Raw genomic sequence first — 15,885 nt, forward strand, 5'->3', positions numbered from 1 at the left:
TTCTGGCTGGGCCTGTTGGGCCCAGCAGGCCGTGACAGGGATTTGACTTTCCCAGCAAGTAAGCGGGGAGCCTATGTGAAAACCACTGAATGGCTCACGCCAGTTAAGAAAGAAAGAAAAAAAGAGACATTACGACTCTAAAAAAAGAAATCTGAGGTTAATCGATAAATGAGTAATTTCTTGCGTTTGGCAGGAGGTTTGTTTCTGGAGCAAACCAGTGCAGTAAACTTGATTTACAGTCAAACAGATGCATAACAGAAGACATAACAAATCTGGTTTTCAGATATTTTATTGAGGAAAACATCTTTAACCTTTTGACCCATTGGACAAATAACATAATATAGCAAAAAAAAAAAAAAAAGAAACCAAAAAAAAGCTACTGAGAACATTTCCTCTGAAGCTCGATCACAGATTGAAAAGCACTGCAACACCTGCAGTGTCTGATACATTTATAAAAATAACAATCATAAAAAATATACATACATGACAAAGATCTTTTTCTTTTCTTTTGCGATTTGTAAAAGACTGCATGAAACTGAGCTTTGGACAACACATACAAGACGCTGCAGCAACCCACAATCTCTAACTGATAGGCACGATCACTAGCTGACAAGCAGACTGGAGCCACTAGCTAGTCCGCTGTTAGGACTTCACTGAGTATAAAATTACAATACATTGCCTGCACAATCCAAAGGATACCATCAGCATGGACAGCTATTTAGAAGAAACAACTGAGCAAAGAAGTTATGGGTCACCAGACTAGGGGATGAGAGCGAAATGCTTTTCCATCGAAAGAATTTCTCTTTTTGTTGCAGTACTGACACAATGCTAGTCGCGGATGTTTTCAGATTTTTTTTGTCTTAATGCAGCTGGGGGGGAAAAAAGCTACAGTATAGTTAGAAAGCATGTAATCATATATTTATACACAATTCTTCAAAACAGGTGAGGAATGAAACCTTAAAAAATCAAAAAAGAAAAACATTAATAACCATCAGCCCTCACAACGGAAACATAAGGTGCAACTTAGTCTTCTGATGCTGAGGTGGAAACATGCATGCGGGATTCTTCGCTTTCCATTCTTTGTTTCAATGAGCAGATAATTAAAGCAGGCGCTGATAACAGGATGGTTTGGTTTCAAGCTGTCCGACAAGTTGTAACTGTAATCTGACCTTAACAAAGACAGTTTGTACAGTAAAACACAGTAGCCCCAGATAGATAAACCCCATCACCAGCTGCACCCATCTCTCCAGATCATCAGTAGGGTTTTTTCCCTACTAGCGTCTCACTCTCTTCTGCCTCTCTTTCTCTGTCACCATCTGCTTCAATCAATGGCCTCATTAAACTTTAGGGGTATCAACAAAGGGGCAGGAGGGAGGAGACGCCTAAGTGTTTGGCACTACATTTCCTGAACAGAGTATCTGCATTCCCAGCTAAGTTCAAGCTCTTCAGCAGCAGCTGAGGAATTCCCTGCCAGGGTGCTACAGCAAACAGTTTCTCATCATCTGAGGTGTCTCTGCAAGCCTCCTCCAAAACTGAGGAACACATTCTACGATCGAGCTCTCTCTGCATCTATCATCTACTTATTGTCACCCCCACCCCTCCTTGTTTTTTTTCTTTTTCTTCTCAGATGAGAAAAAGTGAAGCACCACTACACAAAATATACAGGAAACATTGTTTGTGACTCGATAAGTCGCTGATATTTAATCGGGCTCTGTCATGACATGCTGGTAATCTGGGACGTTTACTGAATATACACAAGACGAAATGTGAACCTTGCAGGAACTTTTCGTTCGTACGTTTGGCTGCTACTTTACTGCAAAATCCACACAAACGGTGCTCTTTCTCACCCGAACACACGCGTGTACACAAACACTGACTGTGCAGGATTTCACATATACATTCACAAGCCTCTGGGGGTGCTACTGCCTATAAACAGCGTAGGGGGTCATGTGGCCTGCTCGTTCTTTTCTCTGCCTGCTGTGAGGCAATAGGCACTTTATAAACACATAAATGTTCACATATACAAACAGACATTACAATAGCTTCATATTTTGTTTCTATTTCTCCCTTAAAAGTCGGTGGGGTATTCGAGTTAGAAAAAAAAAATCTTTGGTCTGTAAACAACAAGAATTATATCCAAATGTGAGGTGATGTTTGTTGTCCACTCTAGTTTAATAGGCTCTCACCTCAGTTCAGATGATGTAAAGGAGCACTGTGCACCTCTGATTTCACCTCAAAGTGCGTGTGAGTGTCTCACTTAAAGACTCTGATGCAGCTGTTTGGGCTGCTGCTGCTGCTGCTGCAACATGCTGGCTAATGAGTTTCAATTAAAGATTGAATCAGTCTTCTGCACAGTGTCAGTGACACATCTGCAGCTGGCATTCAAGGCCTTAAAACTCAGATATTGCTCCCAAGCTATCCAAATGAGTCTTTTCCGAACCTGGTTGGCCTGGGCAGGATCAGGAGACTGTCGGTGTTTCGGGAAATGTGAGATAATCACATCTGAATTTTGCCAACTGTTCTGGATTTACCATTCATACTCAAAGTATGAACAAAAGCAGAAGCTTTGATGCAAAACACAGAACAAAAGGATGCCTTTTTTTCAGTCATTTGTCAAGCACTGTGCAGGGTTAAGGGTACGACTGTGCCACTCGCTCCTGTTTAAAGACATCAGGATCCCTCCTTCTTCTCTTATTTAGGGATGCTCAGTTACACGGCAGCCAGGTGGAGTAGGCAGGCTGCTGGCAAGCAAACACTGGCTGCACCTGCGCTATGTAGTAGTTACTGAAGTTGCCATCTGCCACATAAGGAGCAGGTTGGTAGTAACATGTAACATTAGCCACATTGGGGATGACATTCTGCTCAGCCAGGACACGTACAGCCAGCATGGCTATGAGCCCTAAGGTCTGCCGCCTCTCGTGTCCCATCAGACACACGGTGCTCTCGTTGACCACTCCGTGGAGGGTCATCAGGTAGTCGTACTTGCGGTCCTCCAGGCCCACAAAGTGGTTTTGAAGGTAGGACTCCAGCTTGCGCTGCTGCTCGCCAATATCAGGGAAGTCAATGAAGAAGCGTGAGCACATGTAGCGCTGCAGGGACTTCATCTCTGACTCTGACGCAGCCCGGAACCCCCTCACCAGCAGGTGACAGTACTTCAGGAGACCCCCTCCACGGATCTCCTCCGGGTTCCGCGTGCAGATTATCTTGTGACGTAGGTGGTCCAGAGCCTCACTGAAGTCACCATACACGCTCTCGCCCATGATGGTGGGGTGGAAGGTCTCAGCCATGGGGTTCTCTGAGCAATCATAGAACAGCAGCAGAGAGTCAAGCTTGATCTGAAATGAGTCCACGCTGAACTCGAACTGCCGCCGGAGAGAGTCCACAAACTTCAGCTCCACATTCTTCCCCCGGTTATTGGAGAGGGAGATGAGACTCCAGCGGTCTGAGTCATTGCACACCTTCACCATCTTTTGAACATAGGCTTCCTAAATGAGTGAGTGTGCAGAGGGTGAAAAAGAGTGAGAGAAAAAGAAGCACAAACAAAGTGAATAGAACTGAAGCTGCAATTACTAATTTAGTAGAATTCTGCCTAACTTTGCATTGTACAGTAAGGATTTGAATTTAATGCCTATATTTATACAAGTAATTACTGTATGTTGTTGAGCTATTAATGCTACTGACCTCAATATTAAAGGCTATGGAATGTACTTATATGGCTGAGCTCGGGATCCCTTCCAAATTGGTTTAACTCGATCCTCTTAACTACAGCAAACAAATTTTTTAACTATCACTAAAGTGGTCTAGTTGCACATTAAGCTGTGCGTAATGGTCGCTAATCCCTGTTGGCACAAATACAATTCAATCTTATCACATATATAAAACTAATCTAACAAATCTGAAGCAGAAATAAAAATCTGCCAGGGCGTGTGTAGCCTACCTTTAACGTTAAAGGGGTTATTTTCTCCTTATTCACACAGTCGGGTAAAAAATCAAGGAGACAGTCCAAAACTATGTCCTTCACAGTCTGAAAATCACTCTCTCCTTTCATATTTGCGCAAAATATGAGGTCAAGATCTTTATAGCCCAGTCCGCTGTCCTCGTGCAGAATGTGGCTGGCCGCAGAGCCGTTTAATCGAACGTCCCGGACATGGATCTGTTTTTCCTCCATCCGACTGCGCACCACTTTAACTATCTGCCGCGGCTGCATCTCCAGAGTGGGGAAGTTTCCCCGGCCGTGTATCGGGATGGTCTCCGTCAGGATGGCATCCAGCCGCTGCACTTGCTCCCAGCTGAGGACGCTGACGTTGCTGCTGTCTGTGTCGGACACACAGCTGGTAGTGGAGCTGCTATCGTCCTCTGACATGGTGTTGAAGTCCTCCGGAATTTCAATAAAACAAAATTCAATCGTTTTCTCAAAACAGTAGGGTCTTCCGCATGAGGAGTGCCAGTATTTGAAATAGTCCAAAGTGACTGTAAACAGAAAAAATAACAATAAAAAAAAATATATATATATATATATATATATATATATATATATATATTAAAGAGCAGCGGGGCTGGTGGCTGTGCGTTACAGTTTGCGCACTCTGGTTGGAGATCCAAGCGGAGAAGTGGCGCAGCAGTCGAGCTGGTGACTGAGCTAAGGGAGAATCTGAGCCCGCTAACAAAAGCGTGCGGAAGAGCGAGCCCTAACTTTCTCTTCTGTCTCTTCTACGCCTTTAAAACATTTGCCTCGGTGCTGCTGTCAATGCGTCCGAGCGCTGCGCATCACAGTCTTTGAAGGTCGCTGATGATCCAGGAGGGTGTTTGCTTTTCCGACTGTGACTCCATCGCCCAAAAGGCACGCCTATGACTTTATGAATTTGCATGAATAAGCTGCTGCTCAAGTCGCGCTTTTGGCACAGTCCTCCCACTGACGTTCAACCCCCTCGGAGGAATCTTGTGGATTTTTACGCACGGCTCCTACATATTTTTTAATATCTCCTCCTGCTGCCAAATAGTAATCCCGTTAATGCAGCTGTGTGCGCTCAGGAAATCCAGCTTCCTCTCCTCCAGTCTTTTTAGATCAACATATTTCCCCCCGTGCTTTTTTCTATAAGTTAACCGATACTTGCCCACTTGACACGCAGCATCCTTCTGCAAGACTCTGGTCTGTAGTCTGAAGCTGGCAAGCTGCACTTCACCCCGCCCCCCATCTGCTTCTCGCTGCTAACGCTGGTCAGTTTGACAATACTATAAGGCTCTGCTTTATCAAGCTGCTCCATAGTCTTATAGTAAAAATTTTAAATGAATTTTAATGAGAAGATATATATTAAACTTCAAATTACTTCATGAGATAACTGAGGCTCCGAACCACACTGAATACGGGAACAATGATTCAGTTACTCATGAGATCATTCCCGTGGTCATGATCCAGGTCATGATTTTGTCAAATAAAATTATAAATAAAAAAAGAGGGGAAACAATAGAATTTTAAATTGTTAAAAAAATAAGCAAATAAATAAATATAAAAGTATTCTGATCTGTTCAGACTGAGCTGATCCGCAACTCGCTACACGTCGTCATGTCGCCATCTATGGGCTGGCTGGTTTAGGCCTTTAAGTAAATCAATCAGCTGAGCTACACTGAGTCTAAGGTTACCTTTACAGTGTCACTATCTACAGTCATTGTTAAAAGTCATCAAAGAAATGCGACTTTTCATTAAAAAAAAAAAGAAAAAAGTGGGTAAACATTTGCCTGTGACATTAAAAACCTGTTACCTCTGACCTCACGTACACCTTCAGCTGCTGATATGCTCAGTGACCAATCAGGATACTCTCTAAAACACACTTTAGCATGTCCATCATGTCATTGGTTGCAGTTAAGGGTTTGCATTGTGGCATTTCATCTCTTTGATTAATGTCATTATTTTTCTGTATGGCTTCTTAGGAACCTCTCAGACTATTAAATCAGCATGTGAGAAGGTCAGGGGTTGCATGAGCCTGAAGGGATCAGTGATGCCCAGGGGATGCCATGTGGAGGTGAAGGAGGCTGTCGTCACGGACACTCTATTAGGCACGGGTAAAGCCCTGCGTCACTGGAGCCACCCAGATCTGTAAACCCTGATTATCCCATATACTCTACTGCACTGTCTTAACTCAGAGTCCCACACAGGAGCTGTGCGTAACTCCCTCATCATGACAGGATGCAGACACACGCAGTCAGCTATAATGGCGCTTACAGTTAACTTGCACCCCTGTAAAATCAGCCTTAATTAAAGAACGATTTTCAGATTTGGAAGAAAAATATTATTTTTAGAGCATAATCCAAAGGGTGTTTTAAAAAGCTTGACCTTCACTTCATCTGTTGCCTGTAATTGTGTGTTTTGTTTTCTCTTTACTTTGTTTTGGCATGTGTCAGACAGGTTGAACTGAAACTGAATCCCACATCTGGAAATGTACATGGAACCGTTAGTCAGTTACAATGGACTGAAAGCAGCTCTGCCGATGCGTTTCCCAGGTGTGGAGACACGGTTTGCAAAGCATTGGACTGGGCCCCACGGCCATGCATGGTGCTGCCGCTCCCTTCTGCAAAGCTAAATCAAAGCCAGCAGCAGGTATATACATCCATTACAACACCAACGACTGCAAATGAAATGTTTTGTATAAACACAACCTGGCACCTCATTACTCATTGCGAAATGGATGATTTATTCTTTTGAGCGTATTGAAAGACAGGAATGAGATTATGTTGTCAGAAATTCAAATGGAGGCACAAATTCAAAAAATAATACATACCCTTTCTTACTGGTGACTTGGTGGTTATTTAGTTTTTAAAAATCATTTCCAAAACAGAGCCTTGTTTTCCTGCTCTGCAGGGTCTAATGTATGTGGATGAGACAGCTTCAATGCCTCATAAAGCAATCTTTTACAATCACACAAAGTTTTCCTCTGGGGTCTATGAAAACATTTCTGGACAGTTCAGCCAAATAAAGAAAAAAAAAGGAAAAAAAGAAAAGAAAAAAAAAAGGGAGGGAGTCATTTTGTTTTCCAGTATCATTTATCAGACTGCATGAGCTGGTTTTATCTACCATGAAGTGAAACGTCGCTGCTCCCTTTGAGCTTTTCCCTTCAGATCAGGACCGTGTGGCAGATGGACCTTTAAACGTTCTTTTTACTTTTCCTTCTAGTGACATAAAGCCTTTGAAAAATATTTCTAGACATACATAACAGATACAGACAAACTAATCATTATTGCAGGTTCTTCACTTGAAAGGACAAGTCATTATCAGACACTGGATTACAGACAAACGCCATTCTTTCATTCTTTTTATTTTAAGTGCAGTTTCAAAATGAATTGGACTTATTATCTGCATAGATAAAAGTAAAACATCAGTGCTTTTTGACAATACAGCATCACACTGTGGCTGCAGTTTTCAGCTGCCCATCTTAACTGTGCTCTGCTGAATTGAGATCTGGTGACTGAGGAGCAGATCTGAGTACAGTCAACCCATTGTCATGTTCAAAAAACCAAATGAGATTATTTGAGTTTTGTAATATGGAGTGTGGGTATTTACCCCACTGGAAGCGCAAGATGAGTACATTGTGGTCCTAAATAGATGAGCAACAATGCTCAAGTAGGCTGGAGTTTTTAAATGATGCTTAGGTGGTACTAAGGGGCCCAAAATGTACCAAGAAAATATCCCCCACACCATTACAACACAGCCAGCAGCCTGAATTATTAATACAGGGTAGGATGGAGCCATGCTTTCATATTGTTTACATCAAACTCTGACCCTACCATCCAAATGTCACAGAAGAAATCAAGACTCATCATACCAGGCAACATCATTCCAGTCTTCTATTGTCGAACTTCTGGTGAAACTGTGAAAAATTTAGACTCAATTTCCTGTTCTCAGCTGACAGAAGTGGCACAAAGTGTGGTTTTCTGCTACTGTAGGCCACCTTTCTCAAGGATCAAAGACGCTCTTCTACATACCTTGGTTGCATTGCCATCACCTCAAAGCAGTCTGGTCATTGTCCGCTGAACTCTGGCATTGATAGATAGATAGATAGGGCGATCTCAAAGAGTTGGCAGTTCGTCTTGTAACTGGAAGGTTGCCGGTTCGAGCCCGGCTCGGACAGTCTCGGTCGTTGTGTCCTTGGGCAAGACACTTCATCTGCCGCCTGTTGGCCAGAGGGGCCGATGGCGCAATATGGCAGCCTCGCTTCTGTCAGTCTGCCCCAGGGCAGCTGGGGCTACAACTGTAGCTTGCCTCCACCAGTGTGTGAACGTGAGAGTGAATGAATAGTGGAATTGTAAAGCTCTTTGAGGGCCCGAAAAGCGCTGTATAAATGCAATCCATTATTATTATTAGATAGATAGATTTGTAAGCACCTTGTTGGCTTTGTTTACTGTTAGCTGAAGCCAAAAACTCTCCTACCTATCGTTTTATTGTTGTTTCTTATCATAAGGCTAAACATTCTATAAGTTAGCATTAGCTAGGTTTGTATTCAAAATAAAGGCTGAGCTACTGTTACTAAATGGGTAATTTAGGGTTAGCATTTTTAAAGACATTGTTTTTTTTTTTATCAAGAACAAAGTCAAATGACAAATTTACATCGCAATAGATGGAGACACAAAAGATTTCCACACCATATGTTTTTATTTGTCAAGCTGAAACTCTAGGTAACACCAATAGTAACACTTCAGCTATTGTGCTAATGTCGCTAGCAGTGCATAGTTTCACTATAGTGTTTTTAGCTAACCTTGTTGCATGTTTTACTTTTAGAAATTTAGTAATACACCCAACCTTTATAGTTACGAAAAACAATTATTATGCTATTATTCTTATATACTGCAAACAACCACGTTAGCATTTTTTTGTTTGTTTGTTTTTATTTTTCCAGTTTGGGCCAGTGGCAATTTTCCTATGTTTGTCATTATGATTGTTGTGTTTCCTCTGTTGAAAGTCTTGATGACATTGTGAGGTTTTGAGATGAATGTATCACATCTGACATCCTGACGTAGACCCTTTGCATTCAAAGAAGGTGGAATTGACTCCAGAGTAGATGGTGGAGATGCAGCTCATTAAGAGCACAGACTGAACATTGACTGTAGGATGTAGCCAATACGACATCACCCACTGCTTTGGGAAGTCTCATTTAGACTCTTCAAAGTCAGCATTTTGGATGCTGTCAAGTTGGTCTCTCACCACCATGCTGGTTTTCTGGACCAGGCAGTGACCATTTCTGGACAAGTGGATGGAGCTCTATAGTATCAACTAACGCTAGCCTAGCAAGTTTAAATAGAAACCCCTTTATTAAAAAGTCATTCTAAATCCTTGCTGTGGCGGAAAGTTAATTTTAAATGTAAATGTTATGTTTTGTTGAGGAAGGATGCTGAGTAGCGAGGTGTAATGACATATAATGGTTGTGCACTACATTAGCTTAAGCACTTATGTAACATTAGCCACTGCAAACATTTTACCAATGGAACAGTTGATTTTACAACATCAATCTGTGTACATGGCTCTACCAGTAGGACCATCTTATGTGTGCATTATTTTTGGTGCTTTTGCTGGTAAACTGTTTCAGCCAGGAGAGATGGTGACTGAAAAACAGTTCCTCTAAGATAAATATTTCTCATTGCCAGCAAAGAAACCAGAAGCAAAGGATTTACAGTACAAGCACTGTCACATAACAGACAATTCATTTTCAAGTTGTTTGGGGGGGGGGGGGGGTTCCTGCTGCCGCAGTAACTTAGAGAAGAAAAGAAGATGGAATAACTGGATGTCAGATTCGATCAGAAACACTTGCCCTGGGAAGCTCTGCAGCATGACTAAGGTCTCACATATGGGTGACCAGTTTCTAAGGCAATGTTGCCTAAGAAAGTACATGCATAACTAGGAAACAAAGATCTACTCATGGTTCTCAGCTCTCTGTCTCCCCTATCATCCTTTACCCTCGTCCTCTCTTTTCAGAGATAACTGGATTTCCAGAAGGGTCGCATTAGTTTGTCCCAGCTGTTGGAGAGATATATTCTGCTGACAGTAGAGTTAGTTTTGGTTTTGGATCAGAGGCGCAGAGAGAGAAATGGGATTTCCAGCCACTTTCAGTCGAGCTGCTTCTGACCCCCAGTGGCAAAAAGCTGGAGAATCGCTCTGCCTTCAAGGAAAAGTAGTGCGTGGTTATGTGGGGTCTGTGGAGTGGGAAGGAGCAGTCACCTTTGCACAGAGGATCCCATTATTTCAGCTTTTTTTGATCCAAAAGAGACACAAACTGTGGTGTGTTTGGCTTCAGATTACTCAAGGTCGGCTAAAAGTTACAAAACAGGTCTTATTTCATTGGGAGATAAGTGAGGCCCATCTCATCTAATCTTCTCCATTACAGGGTCTTTGTGCAAGACTAGGAACAGCAAAGGATCTGAATGCTGCTGCTATAGTAATTCACCACCTAATAGATGCTACAGATATGCTGTGATTTTAGTACTGTATGTGCTTGTGTCTGGTATACTTGCATTCACTTGACCAACGCTAATGGTATGACAGCACTCCCCTGCACCTGGAAGCTCAAACTATGCTGGAAAGCATCCACATCAAACAGCCACACCTTGAATTTGAAGGCTTTTAAATGTGGTTTTCTAATCTGTGGCTATGTGACTTCACACATAATTGCACCTGCATCCTTTACGGGTGTGCCCATTTATACTAACAACACGTCTCAGCTGTCATTTGAATCTAAAGGTAGAACGCAAACCAAGCTAACTCTACGAGACCTTATACTGTCTATTTTTTATCCACTGACATCATCAATTTTGGGCAAAATGTTTATTTCTTTTTTTTTTGCTGAGACTGACAGAAAGGTGGACTCTTGGAGCTATACAGTAAATATAAAGAAATAGCCATGAGTGCTAGAAGCCAGACCTCAAGCCAGTTGGTCAGGATATGCTGTCCATGATTTCAAAGAGGAAATCCAAAGTTGTCAGGTCATAGGACAAATTTCCACTTTCAGTCTCTTATATAATCATGGGCCAGAAACATAGTGGCATTTTTGATTCCTGTCTCTATATTTTCTTCCTTTTCTTGGTGTCTTGCATTTCTAAATCTCATTTCACTAAAGAAGAAGTGTTCCTGAACCCAAAGCAGAAACTTCCATCAGAGAATCACATAATAGTTTTTTATATTTATGTATTCTCTGACAAAGCCAATAGACAGTGTATTCTTAAAGATCCCTTTTTGCCACACAGTCATTCATATAGTAGTAAAACCTTCTTGATCTTTATTTAACAGAGCAAGGATGCCTAACATATTTTAAAAGATCTATTAAGAAAGGCCATAATTAATGCATCACGTTTCTTGGAAAACAACATGAAGCTGAGAGGGCATCTCCTGAATGAGATCCAAGACGGCAGGTAGGGTGCCACGTTCCAGCCACACTCTGGGAGTAAAACACTTGCAGAGGCTCTAATGGTCTTTGTAAAGCTGCCAGCTCTATGACGGCCGTGGTTAGGTCAGGTAATCCTGGGCTAACTGGCTTCTTGTCTGGCAAATAGGATTGAAGAAGGTTGTTGAACTTTTATTCCTGGCAGAGGCTCTGAAAAGAAACCAAGCAGCGGGGAGACTCGTGAACAAATTAGTCAATTTTGCTGAAAAATATTTAATCAAGACATCCCCACTGTGTTTCTATATAACGCTTCACTGGACAACGTGGACACGTTGCAGGCGTAATTTGTATTTTTGTCTCACTTCCAATCCATAAAATGTTTGTTTAATGTAAAACCTGACATTACAATGGGCAAAGATAGCAAAGGTAGATGAGTTTAAATACCTGGGGTCAACTATCCAAAGTGACAGACAGTGCACAAGAAAAATGAAGAAGAGAGAGACCAGCTGTGATTAATGGTTTAGAGACAGTGGCCGTGACACAAAGACAAAAGGTGGTGCCAGAGGGGGCAGAGCAGAAAATGCTATTATTTTTCATTGGGTGTTACCAGAATGGAGAGGTCAGAGTACATGAGGACAGCTCAGGCTGTGTGACATAGCTGAGATGGTCTGGACATCTGCAGAGGAGGCATAGTGGATAAGCTGGAGATAGGAGGTTGGACGTAGATATAGTGAAGGAGAACTTGCAGAGGATGAAGAGGAAGCTAGGAATAGGGTGTGATGGAGGCAGACGATCAAGTGAAACTGAAACAAGAAGAAGAAGAACTTGAATATGTATTAAACGCTTGTTGGACTGAAAGAAAATAACAACCTTTAGTTTAAGTGCTTATTTGTGTGTTGTTAACCTTAAATTTATAGTGTGAGTTATATTGGAGAAACGTTCTTACTTGAGTTGCTTAGAATCAGTCGACCCTTCTGTACTAACTTTTTGTATTAACTTCAGCACATCATATAAAGTTTTACCTTCATACTGTGAAAACTGTCCAAGTTACAATTATCATTTTAATATCACTTTTTTCCATCATTTTTGAGCCCTTTGATAGTCTCCTTGCCTTTTGATCCCACTTATTTCAGTTCATGTGACAGAGGAGAAAAATAGTACAGTCTACAGCGTGGATGTGGACATTACTTTTATTTTTATTGTGCAAAGGATGAGAGCGTGATGGTAAAGTGCAAACCGCATCCAGGGCAAAAACAACTGCATTATACTGCTATCACAACTCCGGCTCTTTGCAAGCACCTGCACTGACTGCATGTTAACGTTAAGCTAGCCAAGAACCCAGAGTGATGTTACAGCTGAGTGACTGCTGACCCCAACCCAGCAGCCAGACCCTGAACTTCAACGGGTAACTAACCAATGAGCAGTCAGCGGTAGTGTGTGGGACATTAGCCTATAGGTTCATGCTGTTAAATGGTCATTTTATGAAGAAACACGAAAGTAATGTAATGAATGAATTTCTCCTGGGAGTAATTAAGTAACGCCCTGCAGTGTTTTGTGTAACGCGTCTAATGCGTTTCTCTCAATGACCCCAACACTGATCGCATCAAGAGCTAGTCAGATGAGGGCAGTGTCAGGACTGAGTCAGGACCTGGATGAATGAGAACCTACACAGACAGTGATACATTTAAGTTCTGTTAAAAACGCACCTTGTAATAGTTCTACATGTTGAGATTGAATATATCCATTGAGAACATCCAGGCACAATCATTTTCCTGGTGCTGTAGAAAAGAAAAGCACTAGATCCTGAGACAGCAGGTCATTATTTTTCACATTTTGATAACAGAAGCGCAAACTTTCAGACCAACAACACTATCAGAATAGAACAGGCTTCACGTTTCTAACTATTCAAAAATAATTTTAACACAGAAGGAGCTATAGGACAAGCCAGGTATCAAAGAGTAGGTATAAAAGAAGACCTATCAGATACTATAACTTGATTTGACTGGTCGCTTATGCCCCTGGAAAGTGTACCGGCCAATAAAAATGCTACATCACATCACACACGGTTTTGTTATTCTTAGTGAAAGACACTATTATACTCCCATTATACTGGTGCTCAAATCTGGTTATAGGAGAAACAAAAAAACTATTTCTTCAAATAACTTCACATTGTGACACTTGGACTGAGTTTAAAAATAATCTGACTGCAGTTTTTAAATATAACAAATATTTTTTCAGCCCTGAAAACTTCACGTATGTATCTCCTGTACTTAATAAATTCGGAGGCATTTAAAATACTGAAAAAATAAGGATATCTGGAAAATGCCAAATTTGCCAAATTTCTGTCTGCTATGTACTTTGATGGACTTCATTAAATTTGCTGAAGGAAAAAAAAAAAGAAGAAGAAAATCAATAATTCTGTGGGGGTGAGGTGAATTTTCACTGAATGACCCAAATAGTACACAATTCACCTCAGGATTAAAGAAATGAAAACAAATTACTATTCTGGTATTTCCTGGCATACTGTATATGCAGTATTTAAGAAGAAAAAAGAAGAAGTTGGAGCGCTGCTAAAGCATCATAATTATTTTATGATTACAGCACTGATTCCTAACCAGGGTAAATATAGCCCAGGAGGTACTAATGCAGCTGTCAGAGGGAACGTAAACATTACTTAATTAAAAAAAATATAATCTACATTGTCAGTCACTGAAACTGAGCGAAAAGCATCAGCATAGCTAAATGGATATAGACGAAGTAAAAGGCTATAATGACATTTAATGATAAAATTGTTAAGCTTAAAGGTTGCTAATGGCTATTTATCTAAAAGCAAAGGTTAAGCAGTTAAAGAGTAGCTAATGGCTAAAACAATCCTCCCATAGATTTCATTGTCTCATTTCTCTCCTATAATGTTTCTGGTAAAGGCTGCGTGGCTCGCTAATCTAAATGGTAAGAGCCAAAAGTATTGCTTAAATGGCTGCATTTGCACTGAAGTGTTGATGATGGCATCAGCCCCAAGGTTCTGAGGACCTGTGCTAGCCAGCTGTCTGAAATCCTGGGTGAGATAGCAGAAGATACCAGCTATCGAAAACATAATTGAATGATCCCTATTTTTCCTGCTGTTGTGTAGTGAAAATCATTTTTTAGTTGTTGAACTTTTTGCCACACAGCTATTCACCTTTCCTTCTGAACTACTCTAGGATGTTCCTTTTTTTTTTTTTTTTAAACACAACTCTTCTACTCGTTAACCTAATTAGTAGTGAGATGTTTGACCAGTTTGAATGATTTTAGGTAATACGTTACTTCTGTTAAACTTACGCAGCATCCCAACTGAAGAAAAACGTAACTGCGCTTTAACAGAGCCAGGCTTCCTGTTTCCAACACTTCTAGTCTGTGTGACCCTCTGCTGTTCGTGTACAAAGAATGAATGTAATCATCCACATGCTGCAGAGAGCCTGCTCCCATTTGGGTGGTAGCAGCTGCACAGTGAAGATCACCTCCTTTAACATGATTCAGCTGCTGAAAAAGAAGCTATAGGAAATCTCAGTAAACATGTTTACCAGCTCATACATTAATGACCACCTGACAGACAGGGTGTAGTATATAAGACTGGTGCTCTGTCTGCATTCCTGTTCACAGTGTACAGCTCAGATTTACAGGGTCACGCCACTTACCTACAGTACTGACAGTTCTGCAGTGGTTGGTTGAATGTGTTAGTGGGGTGGAGGCACTAGTGGATGAGTTTGTGAAGTGGTTTGGAAAGAATCAGAGACAATCCATGTCTATCCCGGGGCAGGATCTTGATGTAATGGAGGAACGCAAGTGCGTCCACATCAACAACAGGCTGAAGGGGATAAGTGGTCTCTATTTCCTAAGAAAACCGAGATCCTTCAGAAGCCAACCCACACAACCCACAAGATCTGCTTCCTGTCCTGTATCCATGCCCTGAGGGGGCTCTACATATTATTAGGTTTTAAAGTTGTAGCTTATTGGTTAATACTCCATAATACTTTATCTGGGCTTGTGTTCTACAGTCATATTTAGGAGACGTTGTGTGGCACTACACTACACGCTAAACCACTTAATTTTTATTCAGCGCACAAATGCACAGCATGAGCAGTCCTTTTGAAAAGAGAAAAAAATCTCTCATTAGTTTCCAGGTTACGTTGGTGTGATGTCAAAAAGGAACTTTTCTCCCTCCGAGGCATTGATTCACGTGTCATCTCTGCACCAGCTAATAGATCTTAATCTGTAATTAACATTTTCCCCGTGAGCCGTCTCTTCCTGACTTTCAATGTGATGCTCTACCTGTAATTACAGCCAATAAAATCCCTCAATCACCGTGCTCTCTGCTCAGATCGGGGTCATCACAGTTAATCACAGGTTGAGACTTAATAATGGTCATTTGCTCATGCAGGGCAGATGACGTGCAGAGAGATGGAGAGCTTAAATGTTATTTTTTATTAGATACTTTGAGATCCACATTATCCAGCGAATGACTGAGTCTCTCTGATAAGACTTT

At 41.4% G+C, this 15,885-nt stretch overlaps 1 protein-coding gene across 1 annotated transcript; it reads right to left on the minus strand.

Annotated features, from left to right (window-relative positions):
- Positions 1–281: 281 nt before the first annotated feature.
- On the minus strand, positions 282–5,124 carry tent5aa (terminal nucleotidyltransferase 5Aa). Its single transcript, XM_006794837.3, has 2 exons — positions 3,938–5,124; positions 282–3,485 (listed from the first exon to the last, which is right to left on the minus strand). Exons 1-2 carry the CDS (start codon positions 4,361–4,363, stop codon positions 2,706–2,708), a joined length of 1,206 nt encoding a protein of 401 aa, XP_006794900.1. The 5' UTR covers positions 4,364–5,124; the 3' UTR covers positions 282–2,705.
- Between the last annotated feature and the right edge of the window lie 10,761 nt (positions 5,125–15,885).

Source organism: Neolamprologus brichardi, chromosome 11 (assembly GCF_056152115.1).
Source record: "Neolamprologus brichardi isolate AB-2024 chromosome 11, ASM5615211v1, whole genome shotgun sequence".
NCBI lineage: Eukaryota > Metazoa > Chordata > Actinopteri > Cichliformes > Cichlidae > Neolamprologus > Neolamprologus brichardi.